Below are 15,338 nucleotides of genomic sequence, written 5' to 3'. Positions count from 1 at the left end.
CAGCCTCACCCATTCCGGAGCCAGAGGTGTATGCGCAGCACCCGAAGATCCACACTCAACACACACATACCGAGCTCTGCGCCGCTTTTCTGAGTGTTACGGCGCCCTCCTCCCTCCGCGACAGAGTGCGGGCGGGGACCCACCGGTTCCGCCCGGCACTAGCAGCCGAAAAAGGAGGACCCCCCCCCCGCCCCCCGCCGGGAGCGGGATCCCGGCGTCCGGTTGCTCAACCCCGTTCAGGCTTAGGCCCGCATGGAGGGGACTGCGGAGTCCCAGACGCCTGACCTGCGAGACGTGGAGGGCAAGGTGGGCAGGAAGACCCCTGAAGGGCTGCTCCGCGGGCTGCGAGGCGAGTGGGAGCCAGGAACCTCTGGCGCTCTGCTGCTCTCCGGGGCCCCTAGCACGGGCCACAGCCTGGGGGACAAGATCATGGCGCTGAGGATGGAGCTGGTGAGTGGGGGCTGCACGGGCCAGCGGGACGGAGTCTCCAGCGTGGGGCCGGAAAGGATGGACTCGCGTACCCAGAGTTGGGCTGGGGAGGAGAGAGTTAAAACCACCTGCCTAACTCCTCAGGATTCCTACCAGATCAATCTTTAATCCTTGGGGTCCATTAATTGCCTTCCCCACCAAGGGTGAGTGGAGTATTGACTCCGGGTGGGAGGTGCAGGATTTGGTAAGGTTTGTTTGGGTTTTTTTTTTGCCAAATAATTGGGAGGGGAGAGGTACGGGTTGGGAAGCCCTGAGAACCTAGGACGGCGCAAATCTAGCTCCTCCTTTCCCCCTAGCCACCATTACAGGGCAACAGTTTTTTTCTCCTCCTCCAAACTGGGACTGGGGTTTGTTCCTCTGTGGCTCCAGTATCCACCCCAACACTCTGCACAGAAGAGATTTGCGTGAAAACTGCCTGGACTAGGGCCACTAAAAACATCCTCTTTCCCTAGCATCCCCCACACCCACGGACAATATGTGAAAGTTCCTAGGAGCTTAGCAGACACAGAGGAGCAGCACCAGCGTGTTGACCTCACCTCCTCAGACCCTGTCTCCTTCCTGCCAGCCCCCAAGTACACTGGAGATTTGCATCTCATCTGCACTTCCTTGGGGAGAAGAGGAGGAAACCAGCACCCAGCCCCTTCCCTGTTGCTGCTGCTCTAGATTCAGAGCCAAAAGGGCAGTTGGGGCCTCCCAGGCTCCCTAGGGCCCTGGTTCCGGTGAAAGGGGTAATCTACACCTGCCACCACTTTGCAACCTATTCTAGGGAACTGAGGAATTGCCAGCTACCTTCTGGCCTAGAACCAGGAGCCCACAGTGAGTGTGTCAGCTAATAGGTCTTCCTGGAGCCCCACTGTGCCCAGTTCTGTGCCATGCTGAGGGGTGTGTGTGTGTGTGTGTGTGTGTGATGCTGAGGGGTGTGTGTGCCATGCTGAGGTGTGTGTGTGTGTGTGTGTGTGTGTGTGTGTATGTGTATGTAGGGAGACGTTGGGAGGGAGGTCTTGGGACTTCCTGAAAGGATGGGAGGAGAGTTTCGTGGGCAGAGCAGTCAGGGAAGGCTCCCTGGGGGAAGGATTTGAATGCCATGTGTGCATTTGGCCTTGAAGATTGGAAGCTATTGCCAGATTCTCCCCAGTAGGGTTGTAACTGTGCCCACCTAAGGGAGGGGTCTGGCTTTGCCTCACTCTACAAACTTTAGCTCAGGGCAGAGAAAGAGCTAACTTAGAATGTCTTGCTTTGGAAACTAACTTTCACCAAGTGCATGTGCCAGGAATCATGCTGAACATTTTACAAGATAGTCTCCTAGTTCTCATGGAAACTTATTAGGTAAGGGATATTTTATAGATGAAGAAACTGAGGCACAGAGAGGCTAAGTAGCTGTCCAAAGTCAGACAAAAAGTAGAAAGAATAGCCAAGTTTTGAATTCAGATGATTTGCCTGCACTTTACATTTTCAGTATTGAGACCTGCTTTGTGCCAGATGCACTAAATGTCTTTTATGTCACTGGAGGGAGAAAAGCAGTTATCGTTTTCCCGTCTCACAGAGGAAACAGGCTTGCAGGTGCTGAGGGGCTTGCCTGAGCTCGCACGGGGAGGAGCCATGGCTGGTCTCTCTGGCTTTAACTCTTTCCTGTCTTTGGTGGAGATTGCGTGTGTGCTAAGTCAAGTCAGTTGTGTCCGACTCTTTGTGACCCCATGGACTGTAGCCTGCCAGCCTCCTCTGTCCATGTGATTCTCCAGGCAAGAATACTGGAGTGGGTTGCCATGCCCTCCTCCAGGAGATCTTCCTGACCCAGGGATCGAACTGGGGACTCCTCAATCTCCTGCATTGCCAGGTGGATTCTTTATCACTGGCACCACCTGGGAAGCCCTGGTGGAGATTACCTATCGGTAAACTTGAAAGGATACGTTTCACTTTTGTTTGGGTCTTTCTGCATTCCTGACCCAGCCCGGCCTGGGGCCCAAGGCTCCCTATGACAGACACAAGGGAGGGAGCCTTCTGGTCCTGCTCAGGGAAAGGTTCCCCAAGTGCCCTGCTCCATTCCTTTCCCCTCCTCTGCAAAGGTGCCTTTGGTCTCTATGTACTCTGCACTGGGGAGGGCAAGGGGTGGGGCATTTGTGGGGAGGGGTTTCCCCTGGAGCCACTTGTGGCAGAACTAGTCCAAGCCCTGTAAATAGTGTCCTTCAACTGCCCCTCACCCAGCTTTCCTGCAGGGAGTGGGCAGGCCTGCCCTTGAGGCCAAGGTCATCCCTGCCTCTTGGCCACTTCCCTCCCCTACTTAAAAGTTGAGTGAACCAGACAGACTCTGGGATCTGTGGGAAGGGAAAACAATGGCAACCTCCCATACTTAATCCTCCCACCCACAGAACTGTTGCTATGGCAACCCACCCCCACAGAACAGTTTGAGAAAAAGCTTTAGGCAAAGAGTGAGAAGGCATGGGTTCAAGTCCTGGCTTTGCTCCTGATTCTTTTGTGATTTTGAGCAGAGCCCTGACTCTCTTTGGCCTCAGTTTTCCTACTTCTAGAGGCAGGGTAGGGGGGCGGGCCAAGGGTAACAATAGTCTGGGAATCTCAGCCTCAAACCAGGGAGCTAAGACTCAGATCTCTGGGTTTTTGTGCCTGGACTTGATTGAGATTGAGCCTGTGAGTGAGCTGCACTTGTGACCTTAGGGCTGGTCAGAGCATCTGACATGTGCTTGTTAAGGGAGGAATGGAGAACCTGAATTCCCCTGGGAAGAGAACTGGGTTGGAGTGGCCTCTGAGGCTGCATCTTTTCTGTGTGGTTTATCCCCTTTCTGTTTCCAGAGAGATTGGTGTGAAATGAGTGTTTCTTTTTCTGGCAAGAAAGCCTTGCTTTCTTCTATTCTGAGCAGTTGTGCTGTCACAGTCAGGGAATCCCACTGCCACAGGACTGTAAGATCTGCTGCTCAGATTCATTTCTCACCAGTGATAAAACCCAGCCCCCAAACCCGGAGACCAGCAAAGACACCAAAGAAAGTAAAGGCCAGAGAATCATAGCACTGAAGCCGACCTACCCAATCCTAGGCTAAGCACCATAAATGAACTGGGTGGGACCTGCTGCTCTCAGGGAGCTCACAGTCTAGGTTAGGGGAGAAACTAGCCACTGGCACAGGTGCTGGAACCCACAGAGTACTTCCTGGAAGTTTTCACTGCAGAGTGACATGGTCAGATTTGTGTTCTGGAAAGGCACAACTGAATTGGAGATGCAAGCTATTTCCTCTGGTTAGAATGGCTCTCCATTGCTTTGCCTGGCTAAGGCTCACTTGACTTTCAAGTCTCAGCTCCTGTCCTTTATTCTAGGAAGCATTTCCTTACTCCCCTGGTTAGGTTGTAGTCCTCTGGGTACCCAACAGCTCTCTGTGTAGCATTTATGTCCCCTGGCATTTCCTGCTCTGAAATTTAAGTGTTTGTATCTTTGTCTTATCTTATCTACTAGACTGTGAACTCCCAGGGCAAGAAATGGTGTCTTTTCTTGCTTTATCTACAAAATGCCATGCCTATAAAAAACACTCAATAAATATTGTTCCACGACTGAATGGCTTAATTTCATCTTGAAGAAGTATGGGGAAGACTTTCTAGAGGAGGCAACATTTGAGTTGGGCCTTGAATATAGTCAATGGGAATTCCAGTTCAAGATGGCACGTTAAACACATGCATTTACTTCCATTCCCTCTTGAAACTCCATTAAAAGCTAGTAAAGAGCTTATTTTTAAAGCCATGAAGCCATTAGGACAAGAACAGGAGAGAAGGTGATAGAAATAAAATCTGGAAGCTGAAAGCAGAAGGAAGAGTAGTAACTAAGTAGTCTTGAAAAAAGCTGAATTCCAAGCCAGCAATACAGAAAGCAGAAAAGCCATCCATTTAGCACCTCAAAGGTCTCAGGAGCTGTGCTCAGATATTTCTGGAACTGAGGGTACAAATGGAGCTGAACACAAATGGGTTGATGAATGTCTAAGAATCATACTCTTTAAGATTCCCTTCACAACTGGGCAACTAATTGCCCACTACTCCTTTATCATCGCAGAAGACTGGAAATGTACGTTTTGGAAAGAAGGGAACAGAAGGAAGGGAAGAAGGGGAAGGGCAGAAGGCTGGAAAGCAGGAAGAAAGGGAAGGAGGGAGGGATGGAAGAAGGGAGGAAAGAGGAAGGAAGGGAGGAGAAAATGAAGCAGGAGAAGCATTTTTAGTATGAGAAGTTTTGTTTAATGCATTTAGTTTGGTCATGGACTAAATGATTTCCCCTTTAATCTATTTGTCCCCAGCATGAAATAATTGAATATAATCTCTTTTATCTTGTATCATGAATAGTCAGTATAGTATACGGTACTTCAGTTATTTATGTCCAGATCTCCTAATTGAAACTGTAAGCTTCTGTTAAGTAGGGAGAGTTTCTCCATTATCTTTGTGTTCAGTTCAGTCGCTCAGTTGTGTCCAGCTCTTTGTGACCTCATGGACTGCAGCACACCGGGCCTCCCTGTTCATCACCAACTCCCAGAGTTTACTCAAACTCATGTCCATTGAGTCAGTGATGCCATCCAACCATCTCATCCTCTGTCATCCCCTTCTCCTCCTGCCTTTAGTCTTTCCCAGCATCAGAGTCTTTTCAAATGAGTCAGTTCTTCGCATCGTGGCCAAAGTATTGGAACTTGGCTTCAGCATCAGTCCTTCCAATGAACATTCAGGACTGATTTCCTTTAGGATGGACTGGTTGGATTATCTTGCAGTCCAAGAAGACTCTCAAGAGTCTTCTCCAAAACCACAGTTCAAAACCATCAATTCTTCGGTGCTCAGCTTTCTTTATAATCCAAATCTCACATCTATACACGACTACTGGAAAGACCATAACTTTGACTAGACGGACATTTGTTAGCAAAGTAATGTCTCTGCTTTTTAATATGCTGTCTGGGTTGTCTTTGTGTAATTACTAGAAGATCCAGGTACCCAATAATCATTTGTTTAATTGAATTCAAGTTGGGATAATCTTCCAAAAACACAAATAATTTCAGGTACAAAATTTTCTGTGCTTATGCCATAGTAGATAAGTTAATTATAATAATAGGTATAGGTGCCTTTTATTGATTAGTGAATACTTGTCAGACAGTATGCCATGCCTGTGACTGTTCCTTCTACTTCTTAATAAACCTTTAGAGAGTATCCTCTTTTACCATGAAGAAATGATGGCTTAAAGGAAAAATATATTCCCATTTCATATGGCTCATTAGTGGCAAAACCGGAATTTGAGTCTAGGACTGTTTAATTCCAGTGGCTATATTTTTCTCAGTGTACAAATACTTGGTCTTATTTCTGGCTTATCATTGTTGGTTTGAGTGAAGCATTTATTTCCTGAATAGTTTAATAAATACTTATCAAGTAATATATATTTAAAAAATAATAAAACCAAAAGTCTCCAGATTGGGAGACACCAAGCAGAGTCTGAGAGCAAGAACGGTTAAATTAAAATATACCAAATGTTATGTAATACCCCTCCTAGCCTTTCCCTTACTTGGCTCCCAGAATAATGGCAGCTTTGCTTACATTATATTCTCTAAATGGGTATAATATAGTGAATCTTATGAACCCAAGAGAAACACACACACACACACACACAAAAGATACTACCTACGTTACCCAATTGAACAGCCTCTGAATAACTCTTAGTGAGGTTCAGGGTTGGCAAGCCTCTGGCACAGAGTTTCCAATCAGCTTTTTTAGAGACCAGTCTGAAGTGTGAGCAGCAGCTTAAGATTGTAAGACTGGTGAAACCCTTTAACTATATAGACTTAAACAGAAAAAAAAGAAAAACTTAAATAGAGATGTTCAGAGAGATAAGAACTTAATCATTAATTATATCCTTAAAGAGATAATATTACAGTCATGAAGAAAAATGGAAAGTTATAAAAGGAAACATGTAAGGACTTCCCTGGTGGTTCAGTGGCTAAGACTCTGCACTCCCAGTGCAGAGGACTTGGGTTCAATCCCTGGTCAGGGAACTAGATCCCACTAAACATTCTGCATGCCACATCTAAAGATTCTGCATGCTGCAAGTAAAAGATCCTGTGTGCCACAACTAAAAAGAAAAAGAAGAAGAAGAAGAAAAAAACCCAAGATCTAGAAACAACTCTTGAAAATAAAAACATGATAGGAAAAAATGAAAAACTCAATAGAAGAGTTGATACTGTTGAAATATTTCACAAACTAGAATACACATAGGAAGAGGAGGAAGAGAGGAAAAATAGAGGATCCATTCAGGGTACCTTCTATCCAAATAAAGATATTTCCAGGAAAAACAAAAATGTGTGTGTGTGTGTATAGGTACACAGGCTTAGACAGTTAAGAATCTGCCTGCAATGTGGGAGATCCGGGTTTGATCCCTGGGTCGGGAAGACCCCCTCGTGAAGGAAATGGCAACCGACTCCAGTACTCTTGCCTGGAGAATTGCATGGACAGAGGAACCTGGCAGGCTACAGCCCATGGGGTTGCAAAGAGTCGGACATAAGTGAGCGACTAAACAACTTCACACTTTCATATATATACATATGTATTTTCATATATATGTATTTTTCATATATATATATAATCATCAATGAAATAATTAAAATCTCCCAGAACTGGAGGACATGAGCCTATAGATTAAAAGTGCCCAACAAATGACCAGTTCAGTGGATGAAAGCAGAATCACACAATGGTAAATCACTGTGATAATTTAGGACACTGGGGATCATGAGAAGGTCCTAAAAACTTCTAGAAAGAGTGAGAAGGTGGTCACATACAATAAAGCAGAATGGCATCAGACTTTTAAAATGAAGCACTGAAAATTAGAAGATGATGGAACAATGCTTTAAATTCTGACAAAAAACTATTTTCAACCTAGATTTCTATGCTCAGCTAATCAGTCAATAGTGTGAGGAATGAATAACAATGTTTTAAAACATGTGAAGCTTCAACAAATCTACCTCCTATGCAGGTATAGTCTATGCAGACTTTTCTTGGGAAGCTACTGGAGGAAAAGCGCCACACATACATTAAGGAGTAAATCAATAAAAAAAGATGTGGGATCCAGGAATTGGGATCCAACTCAAGAGAGAGGCAAAGGGAATCCCCAAGATGATAGTGAAGGGAGATAGATCTCTGGAGGATAGTTGTGCAGCAGGGACAGATTGGAACAGGTCAGAAACTGCCTCGAAGAAGAGGGAATAGATAGAACATGTGATATGTTTAAAAGTCTTAGGGAGGGTGGAATCAATCAAGAGAGTAGTACTGATATATATAAAAGACGCTTACTCCTTGGAAGGAAAGTTATGACCAACCTAGACAACATATTAAAAAGCAGAGACATTACTTTGTCAACAAAGGTCTGTCTAGTCAAGGCTATGGTTTTTCCATTGGTCATGTATGGATGTGAGAGTTGGACTATAAAAAATGCTGAGCGCCAAAGAATTGATGCTTTTGAACTGTGGTGTTGGAGAAGACTCTTGAGAGTCCCTTGGACTGCAAGGAGATCTAACCAGTCCATCCTAAAGAAGATCAGTCCTGGGTGTTCATTGGAAGGACTGATGTTGAAGCTGAAACTCCAATACTTTGGCCACCTGATGCAAAGAAATGACTTATCTGAAAAGACCCTGATGCTGGGAAAGATTGGGGGCAGGAGGAGAAGGGGACAACAGAGGATGAGATGGTTGGATGGCATCACCGACTCAATGGACATGGGTTTGGGTGGGCTCTGGGAGTTGGTGATGGACAGGGAGGCCTGGCGTGCTGCAATTCATGGGGTCGCAAAGAGTCGGACATGACTGAGCAACTGAACTGAACTTATATATATACACTGCTGCTGCTGCTGCTAAGTTGCTTCAGTCATGTCCGACTCTGTGCAACCCCAGAGACGGCAGCCCACCAGGCTCCCCTGTCTCTGGGATTCTCCAGGCAAGAACTGGAGTGGGTTGCCATTTCCTTCTCCAATATATATAATGTGTCTATTAGATAGCTAGTGGGAAGGCGCTGTGTATCACAAGCAGCTCAACTCAGTGCTCTATGATGACCTAGAGGGATGGGGTAGGGGGTGGGAGAGGGTGCTCAGGAGGAAGGGGATCTATGTATACATATAGCTGTTTCACTTTGTTGTACAGTGGAAGCTTACACAACATTGTAAAGCATTTATACTTCAGTTAAAAAAAATAAAGCTGTGAGAGGGAAATTTAGACTACTGGGAGAGAGTTTAGGGATGACTTACTGATAACAATATACCAAACTAAGAAAATAGTTGTGGTAGTAGTAGTAATAATAAGGATAATAATTATTATCTAAAAAGGAAAACTTAAAGTTGTCCAAAAAAAATGGAAAAGTAACCACAGTAAATCACATGGCTTAGCTGTGAGTAGCATTTCCAAATTCTAATAAGGTAAATGCTGAATGATTAATTTTATTACATACGTTGTAATAAAATGGGGAGGGTGTGACTATGGCAGAGATATAGGGAGTAGGATGAAAGAGTTAAATCCTTAACCTTCTATTATATACAAAGTCAATAGAAAATACTTAAAAATCAGTAAGCAGTTATTTAGAAATTGGAAGGTAAGTACCAAAACAAATGGGCCTCCTTGGTGGCTCAGCAGGAAAGAAACCACCTGCAATGCTGGAGACATAGACATGGGTTTGATCCCTGGGTTGGGAAGATCCCTTGGAGGGGGGCGTGGCAACCCACTCTAGTATTCTTGCCTGGAGAGTCCCATGGACAGGGGAGCCTGGCTGCATTCCATAGGGTCGCACAGAATTGGACACAACTGAAGTGACAGGCACACACGCAACAAAATAAACAGCTAAAAAATTAATAGTAGTTGTCTTTGGCAAGTGGGATTTAGGATGGGGAAACTGTTACTTTTCTTAACAAATCTGACAGAACTATTTGCTTCTTCAATCTATATATATCTGTTACTTTTATTAAAAGTGAAGCTAAATGAAATGAAATTTTAAAAGTTATGTGTGGCAGGACCTGGAATTCCCATGGCAATATGGTAGAGATGAAGTTAGAGGGATGAGCATGAGCCATATAATGACAGGCTTTTGAATACCTGCTGCTAAAATATTTCAATATTCTCTTTTCTGAGAGCAGTGCAAAGCCCTCAAAGGTTCTTGAGCAAAGGAGGGACAAGTTCAGACTTGTGCTTGGGGAAGATAACTCAGTGCATCTGAGCTGGAAAGGACCCTAGAGATTACCCAGTAAGTCAGACTTGCACTCAGTGCAGACAGGGAGACTGGTGTATAGTAGAAGGAAGTGCCAGATCCCCAGCCAGCAGGATTCTGACCCTTGGAAGCTCTAGCCAACCCTTCCCTCCCCACAGTGGCTACTGCCACACCCCAAAGGGACTAGGGGACCAGGTTAGCATCCTCTTTATGCCGCGCCCCCAGCTCATGCCTCTGTTTGGCCCAATCTATTTCCCAATTAACACTTGGCCCCCTCTAAGGCAACTTTTTGGATGACTGCTTCTAAGTCTTACTGGTGAATCTGGACCGGTTCAGTAGTAAATATCCTATCTGTGAAGTTTAAGTCTCAGTAGGATTGGATTTTAATATTTAATATTTATTGAGATATCACTCTATACCAGGTACAGTGGTCCGTACTTAATAGACAACATCTCAAAACTCTCCCAACCACCCTGTGAGGTGAGTCATTTAAACCTATTTCACAAACAAGGAAACCCAGGGCCAACAAAGGCAAGAAAGTTGCCCACAGTCACAAACCTGGATCAGTTGTAGAGCTGAGATTTTAAGCAGCAATCTCTCTGCTTCTAAAGCCTACAGTCCAAACCATTCTATTTACATGGTTCTTGAAAGTCAAGCATAGTTGTTTGGATTACAAGGTAGAGGCCTCTAGAAACACTGGGGAAACCCATGGCCCAGAACCTGGGACTGATTTCTTCTCCCACTCCCCTAGGCTTGCCTGAGAGCCATCGACGTGAAGATCCTGCAGCAGCTGGTGACCTTGAACGAGGGCATTGAGGCGGTGCGCTGGCTGTTGGAGGAGAGGGGGACATTGACCAGCCACTGCAGCAGCCTCACCAGCAGCCAATATAGCCTGACAGGCGGGAGCCCAGGCCGCTCAAGGCGAGGCAGCTGGGACAGCCTGCCAGACACAAGCTCCGCTGACCGGCTGGACAGTGTCTCCATCGGCAGCTTCCTGGACACAGTGGCGCCCAGTGAGGTGGATGAACACGGACCCCCTGGGGCTCCCCGCCCTGAGATGGACTGGGCAAAGGTTATACCTGGTGGGGAGAGGGCCAGGACTGAGGTGGACCTGACAGCCACCAGGCTAGGGAGCTTGAGGGCCGTGTGGAAACCCCCAGGGGAGGGGCTGCAAGCTGCACCTCCTGAGCTGCCAGAGGATGAGAGTGCCAAGCTGGGCTTTGAGACCCACTGGTACTGGGGCCAGTGCCAGGATGATGTGACCTTCCTGTAACAACTCTTCCACCCTTTCGTACTCCTATGGCTCTTTCATCACTAGGCCCTGGTCTCCCGTGAATTTGTTCTCCCTCTATCTGGAATTAGGAAGAGGCTGCATTGAAATCAGTTACCATGAAACCTGGCCTTACCATCCCTCTGGTCCCTGGGGAGGCTCTGCCTTTAACCTTCAATTATTGGGTCCCTAGAGCTATTTCCATAGGTACATGGACTCTAGAGGCTTGACCTGTGGCTCCAGGTGTGATAGTATCTCTTCTCCTTTCCCCACAACTAGGTAAGGATTTGAGGGTTTAGCATCCCTATGAAATCACTGATGAAGGGACTGGGATGCGATTACCTCACCCAACTTCGAGGAGCCTTAGCCTCACTCTTGGCCAATATGGAGGTCTGTGGAGGGACATGGACATTCAGGGCCAAACCTCCATGGATTGGCCCTCCCAGAAGCCTTTGGGGTTGGTAGGGCCACCCCTTCCTGGCTGGTGAGTGATGTCATTTCCTGCAAGGATGGATTAGCCTTTCCTTTGTACCAGTCTTTTAGTGATGATAGATATAAAGGTATTTGAGCCCCTGCTGCTAAGTGAGACCATATTATTTATTCTCCCTACCATTCCTTCTTGTGAATGGGACTATACTACCCTTTTGGCAGGAAAGTTTCTCAGTCAGATATTTGCACTTCTCAGAAAGGTTCTTTCTGTTTAAACAGGGAGTTCTCATTTTATTCCAGGGATTCTCACTTCCTCTCTGACCACCTGCCTGTCTGGTGCCTGCACTCCTGTTTCTCTGCTTTTAGGGAGGAAACTGGCAGGGGCCTCCACCTACAGATCTCAACAGTCTGTTTGGCCTGCCCTGCCATAGTCCCCTGTCTTATTCTGTCCCTGGGTGGCCTCCATTCTTGTATTCTGGCTCCAAATCTGTCTGCCAGAAGGTTCAGCCTTTGTGTCTCCACACCTTCTCAGTTTCTACTCTAGGCCTCAGGCCTTTAATATGCAGATGAGTCCTTCAACTTCTGATGGGAGCCAGAGGGAGAAGCTTGGGGTATACCAGGATCTCCAAAAGGGGGAGATATCTTCTCAGATCCTGTGATTCCCCTTCCCCCATCCTGCCCCAGACCTTCCACCATTTGGACACTAAGATGCCTACCTGGGGCTGGGACACAAGGAATCCTCCTGTCTGGGTTACAGTGCAGGGCATGGCAGAGAAAGACTGAAGCTGTTTGGTTTTAGGGCCCGCATCCTGGGAGTAGGGGAGTAGGAGGGAAAGACTGCTTTCCTTCCTCTCTTAGAGCAAGCTCTAGACTCCTGGGACTGCAGAGGAAGCGGGGCACTGGCTCTGGTCCTGGGTCCCAGGGCCGTAGTGAGTTACACCACAGAAGGGACTCAGGGAAGCTGCCAACCTGGGGCCCAGGGAGGGGACAGGCCCAGGGAGAGGGTGGAGATGAGGGCTATGACTGATGTCAGAGTATGAATTCTTGGAAATTAACCCTTGGAACCCTGGGTACTGCCCCTATGTTGGTCCCTGTCTTTCCTGGGCCCTGAAATTATTAATAGATTATTGGAAGACAAAAAGGAAAAAAGGATATCAGGTGATCCTTGCCTATTTGCTGTGCCCTCCTGAGTTGAGAAGATCCTCTGAAGAAGGAAATGGCAATCCACTCCAGTATTCTTGCCTGGGAAATCCCATGGACAGAGGAGCCAGGCAGACTACAGTTCATGGGGTCGCAGAGTCGGACACGACTAAGCGACTCCACTTCTTGACTTGAGGAATCTTCCTCAAATCCTAGAATAACTCCTGCAGTTTCTCTACTTTTCATTCTATGCTGGGGAAGGGACAGAAGCCAAGTTGTTCATCTCTAGTTCCCATAAACTCCTCAAGTCTTGTCCCGAAACCCCCACCCAGATCCTTTTCGGGCAATACATTTGATTTGCGGCTCAAGACCGTGTTTCCTCCTCTCCTCTCAAAGGGATTGAAATCTCTAAAGAATATAAGTAAGTCTCTTCTTTGCTGCCCACCAGCCCTCTCCTTACCACCCCTCTTGGTCTCGGGGGTCCTGACCTCCCTTTAGGCTGGGAATTCAAGTACCCTTTCCCAGTACCCTGACCCTGTTGCCATTTTGTGGTGACTTTGGGTAACTATCTTTCTTTTTGAAACCCTTGTGTTCCTTTTTTAAGCTTGCCAGTTCATTTAATCGACAAACTTCTGAGCTGAAGACGTTGTCCGCCCTCTTGTGGCCATTATGCACCATTGCTGGAGTAGCTGGGTGAAACCTTCAGGCTCAAATAGAGCCTTAATGAAGACCAGCCCTCTTATTGCACAGACAGGTTAGAAAGACAGGCCTAGAGAAGGCAGAGAGTGCCCCAAATTTGCCCGTGGTAACTCTGAGGATCCTCAGGTTTAAGAACCCAGATCACCTGCCTACCTGCCCGTCCACCAAAGTTTCATCACTTGGCCAGACCATCCTCCCACCGTACCCTGTCAACATCATCCAAGCCCAAAGGATCTGAAGGTAATTTTCTCCCTGTTTTAACACTCAGGTTCTTACCTTGTCCTAGAAAGGCAGCTTGGTGTTTGCAGAAAGAGCCACAGGCTCTGAGGAAAGAGACCCTTGGACCAGAATTGGGTAAAGGGTGCATTAATCTGGACCAGGGATACAAGGAAAATCAGTCCTGGACCAAATATTTTTCTGGGAAGGCAGGGTGAGTAGGCCCAACATCATGGGATCAGAACTCAGCATTACAGACCTGGACATTAGAAGCAGGAGATAGGGATGGCAGGTGAGAAATAAATTCAGATGGATTCTGAGGAGTTGGGAGCTTCAAAGTCAAGGGATTACAGCTCAGTTTGGATAGGCATCTGAGGATATTGAGAGGCTAGAGAGGTGGGTGAGTGGGGCTGCCTGGGAACTCCAGGTAACCTGGATATCCTGTCTCAATACCTTAGATTTCATTTCACTCCCAGAGAAGCTGGTAAACACACACCCTTGGTCCCTCCTACCTGCTTCTGTACTGGCTGTTTAAAGCTTAGCTCTCCTGTTAGTTTAGACCTTTACCGGTTATGAAGAGGACCTGTTTAGGAGCTCAAAGAAGAAGACATGAAAAGGGAGAGAGGTGCAGAAAGACAAAAAAGAATGAGATGAAAATGGAGTCTTGAAAATATGATCAGAGGGAGCATACTATCCTCTAAGTGGGCTGCAGACTTCTGTCAGAGTCAGGGTCAAGGCAAAGGCAAGACTGCTCTTGGTAGCTGTGGAAACAGCACCTGAGAGGGTAAGAGGTGATGCTGCTGGGATGAGCCCATCAAGGAGACGTGAGACCATGTGAATGCTCAGGTATGAGAGCCTGCATTTAGGATAGGGTAGTGAACTTCAGCACTGGACTGACCAGGAGCTCAGTGGCAGCTTAGGTGAAAAATGTTTGGAGCTTGCAGTGGGCTCAGGCTCACTCTGTGCACGGTGCCAGGCATGTACTGGGTGTTCAGTAACACCCAGAGTAGAGGAATAAATGTGTGTAAACCCAGGAAGAGACGTAACTTATAATTTAAAAAGTGGTTAATTAGGTTGGAATAGGAAATTTAAAGTACTATTCCATTCTCAGAAACACTATAAATAATGCATTATTAACAGATAGATAATAAATGAACTATAGTATGAACCTAGGTCAGTCTGACTGCAGAGGCTTCCAGGAAGTCTTCCCTGATTCCCCATTCCCTTCTCACAGACCTTACTCTCCTTGGAGAACAGGTTATGCTGCCCAGCAGCAGGGCCAGTGTACATGTTTTCTATTGCTGCTCTGACAGACTGTCACAAGCTTAATGGCTTAAAACAACACAAATGTGTTATCTTACAGTTCTGGAGGCCACAGGTCTGAAATCAATTTTATTGGGTCAAGTTAAAAAGTGTTGGTAACCTCTTCTGGAGACTCTAGGGGGCAGTCCATTTATTTGCCTTTTCTAGCTTCTAGAGGCTGCTTGTGTTCCTGGACTCATGGCCCCTTCCTCCATCTTCAAAGCCAGCAACATAGTATTCTGCCTTTCTGACCTCTACTTCCGTTCTTACATCTTTCTCTGATTCTCCTGTCTCCTATTAGGAGGATTACATTGTGATTATTAATCCTCGTGCTTACATTGGGCCCACTGTGATAACAGAATCATGTCCCCATCTCAAGATCCCTACTTTAACTGTATCTTCCAAGTCGTTTTTGCCATATAAGGTAAACTATTCCCAGATTCTGGAGATTAGGACTTGAACATCTTTGGAGGAAGGACCGTTATTCAGCCCTCCTCAAGCAGAGATGGAGGGTGGGCGGGAAGATGTACCCAGGCCCAGAACAAGCCTCTCAGCTGTGTCGAGCCTCCTTTAGCCTGGAGTGAGAGGTGGTGCC

The 15,338-nt window shown here is 46.7% G+C and overlaps 1 protein-coding gene across 1 annotated transcript; it reads left to right on the top strand.

Moving 5' to 3' along the window:
* The first annotated feature begins 252 nt into the window (after window positions 1-252).
* Window positions 253-10,960, top strand: LURAP1 (leucine rich adaptor protein 1). The gene is made up of 2 exons (XM_052638247.1): window positions 253-450; window positions 10,439-10,960. Exons 1-2 carry the CDS (start codon window positions 253-255, stop codon window positions 10,958-10,960), a joined length of 720 nt encoding a protein of 239 aa, XP_052494207.1.
* The last annotated feature ends 4,378 nt before the right edge of the window (window positions 10,961-15,338 follow it).

Source organism: Budorcas taxicolor, chromosome 3 (genome assembly GCF_023091745.1).
Source record: "Budorcas taxicolor isolate Tak-1 chromosome 3, Takin1.1, whole genome shotgun sequence".
Classification (NCBI taxonomy): domain Eukaryota; kingdom Metazoa; phylum Chordata; class Mammalia; order Artiodactyla; family Bovidae; genus Budorcas; species Budorcas taxicolor.
Note: the sequence above shows the minus strand (reverse complement) of the source record. Positions and strands in the feature narration are given on the sequence as shown.

Bases quoted from the DNA above. Each gene is read 5' to 3' on its own strand.
- LURAP1 (XM_052638247.1), top strand. From the start codon at position 253: ATGGAGGGGACTGCGGAGTCCCAGACGCCTGACCTGCGAGACGTGGAG. The intron at 451-10,438 runs GTGAGTGGGGGC...CCACTCCCCTAG, and splicing joins TGGCGCTGAGGATGGAGCTG to GCTTGCCTGAGAGCCATCGA.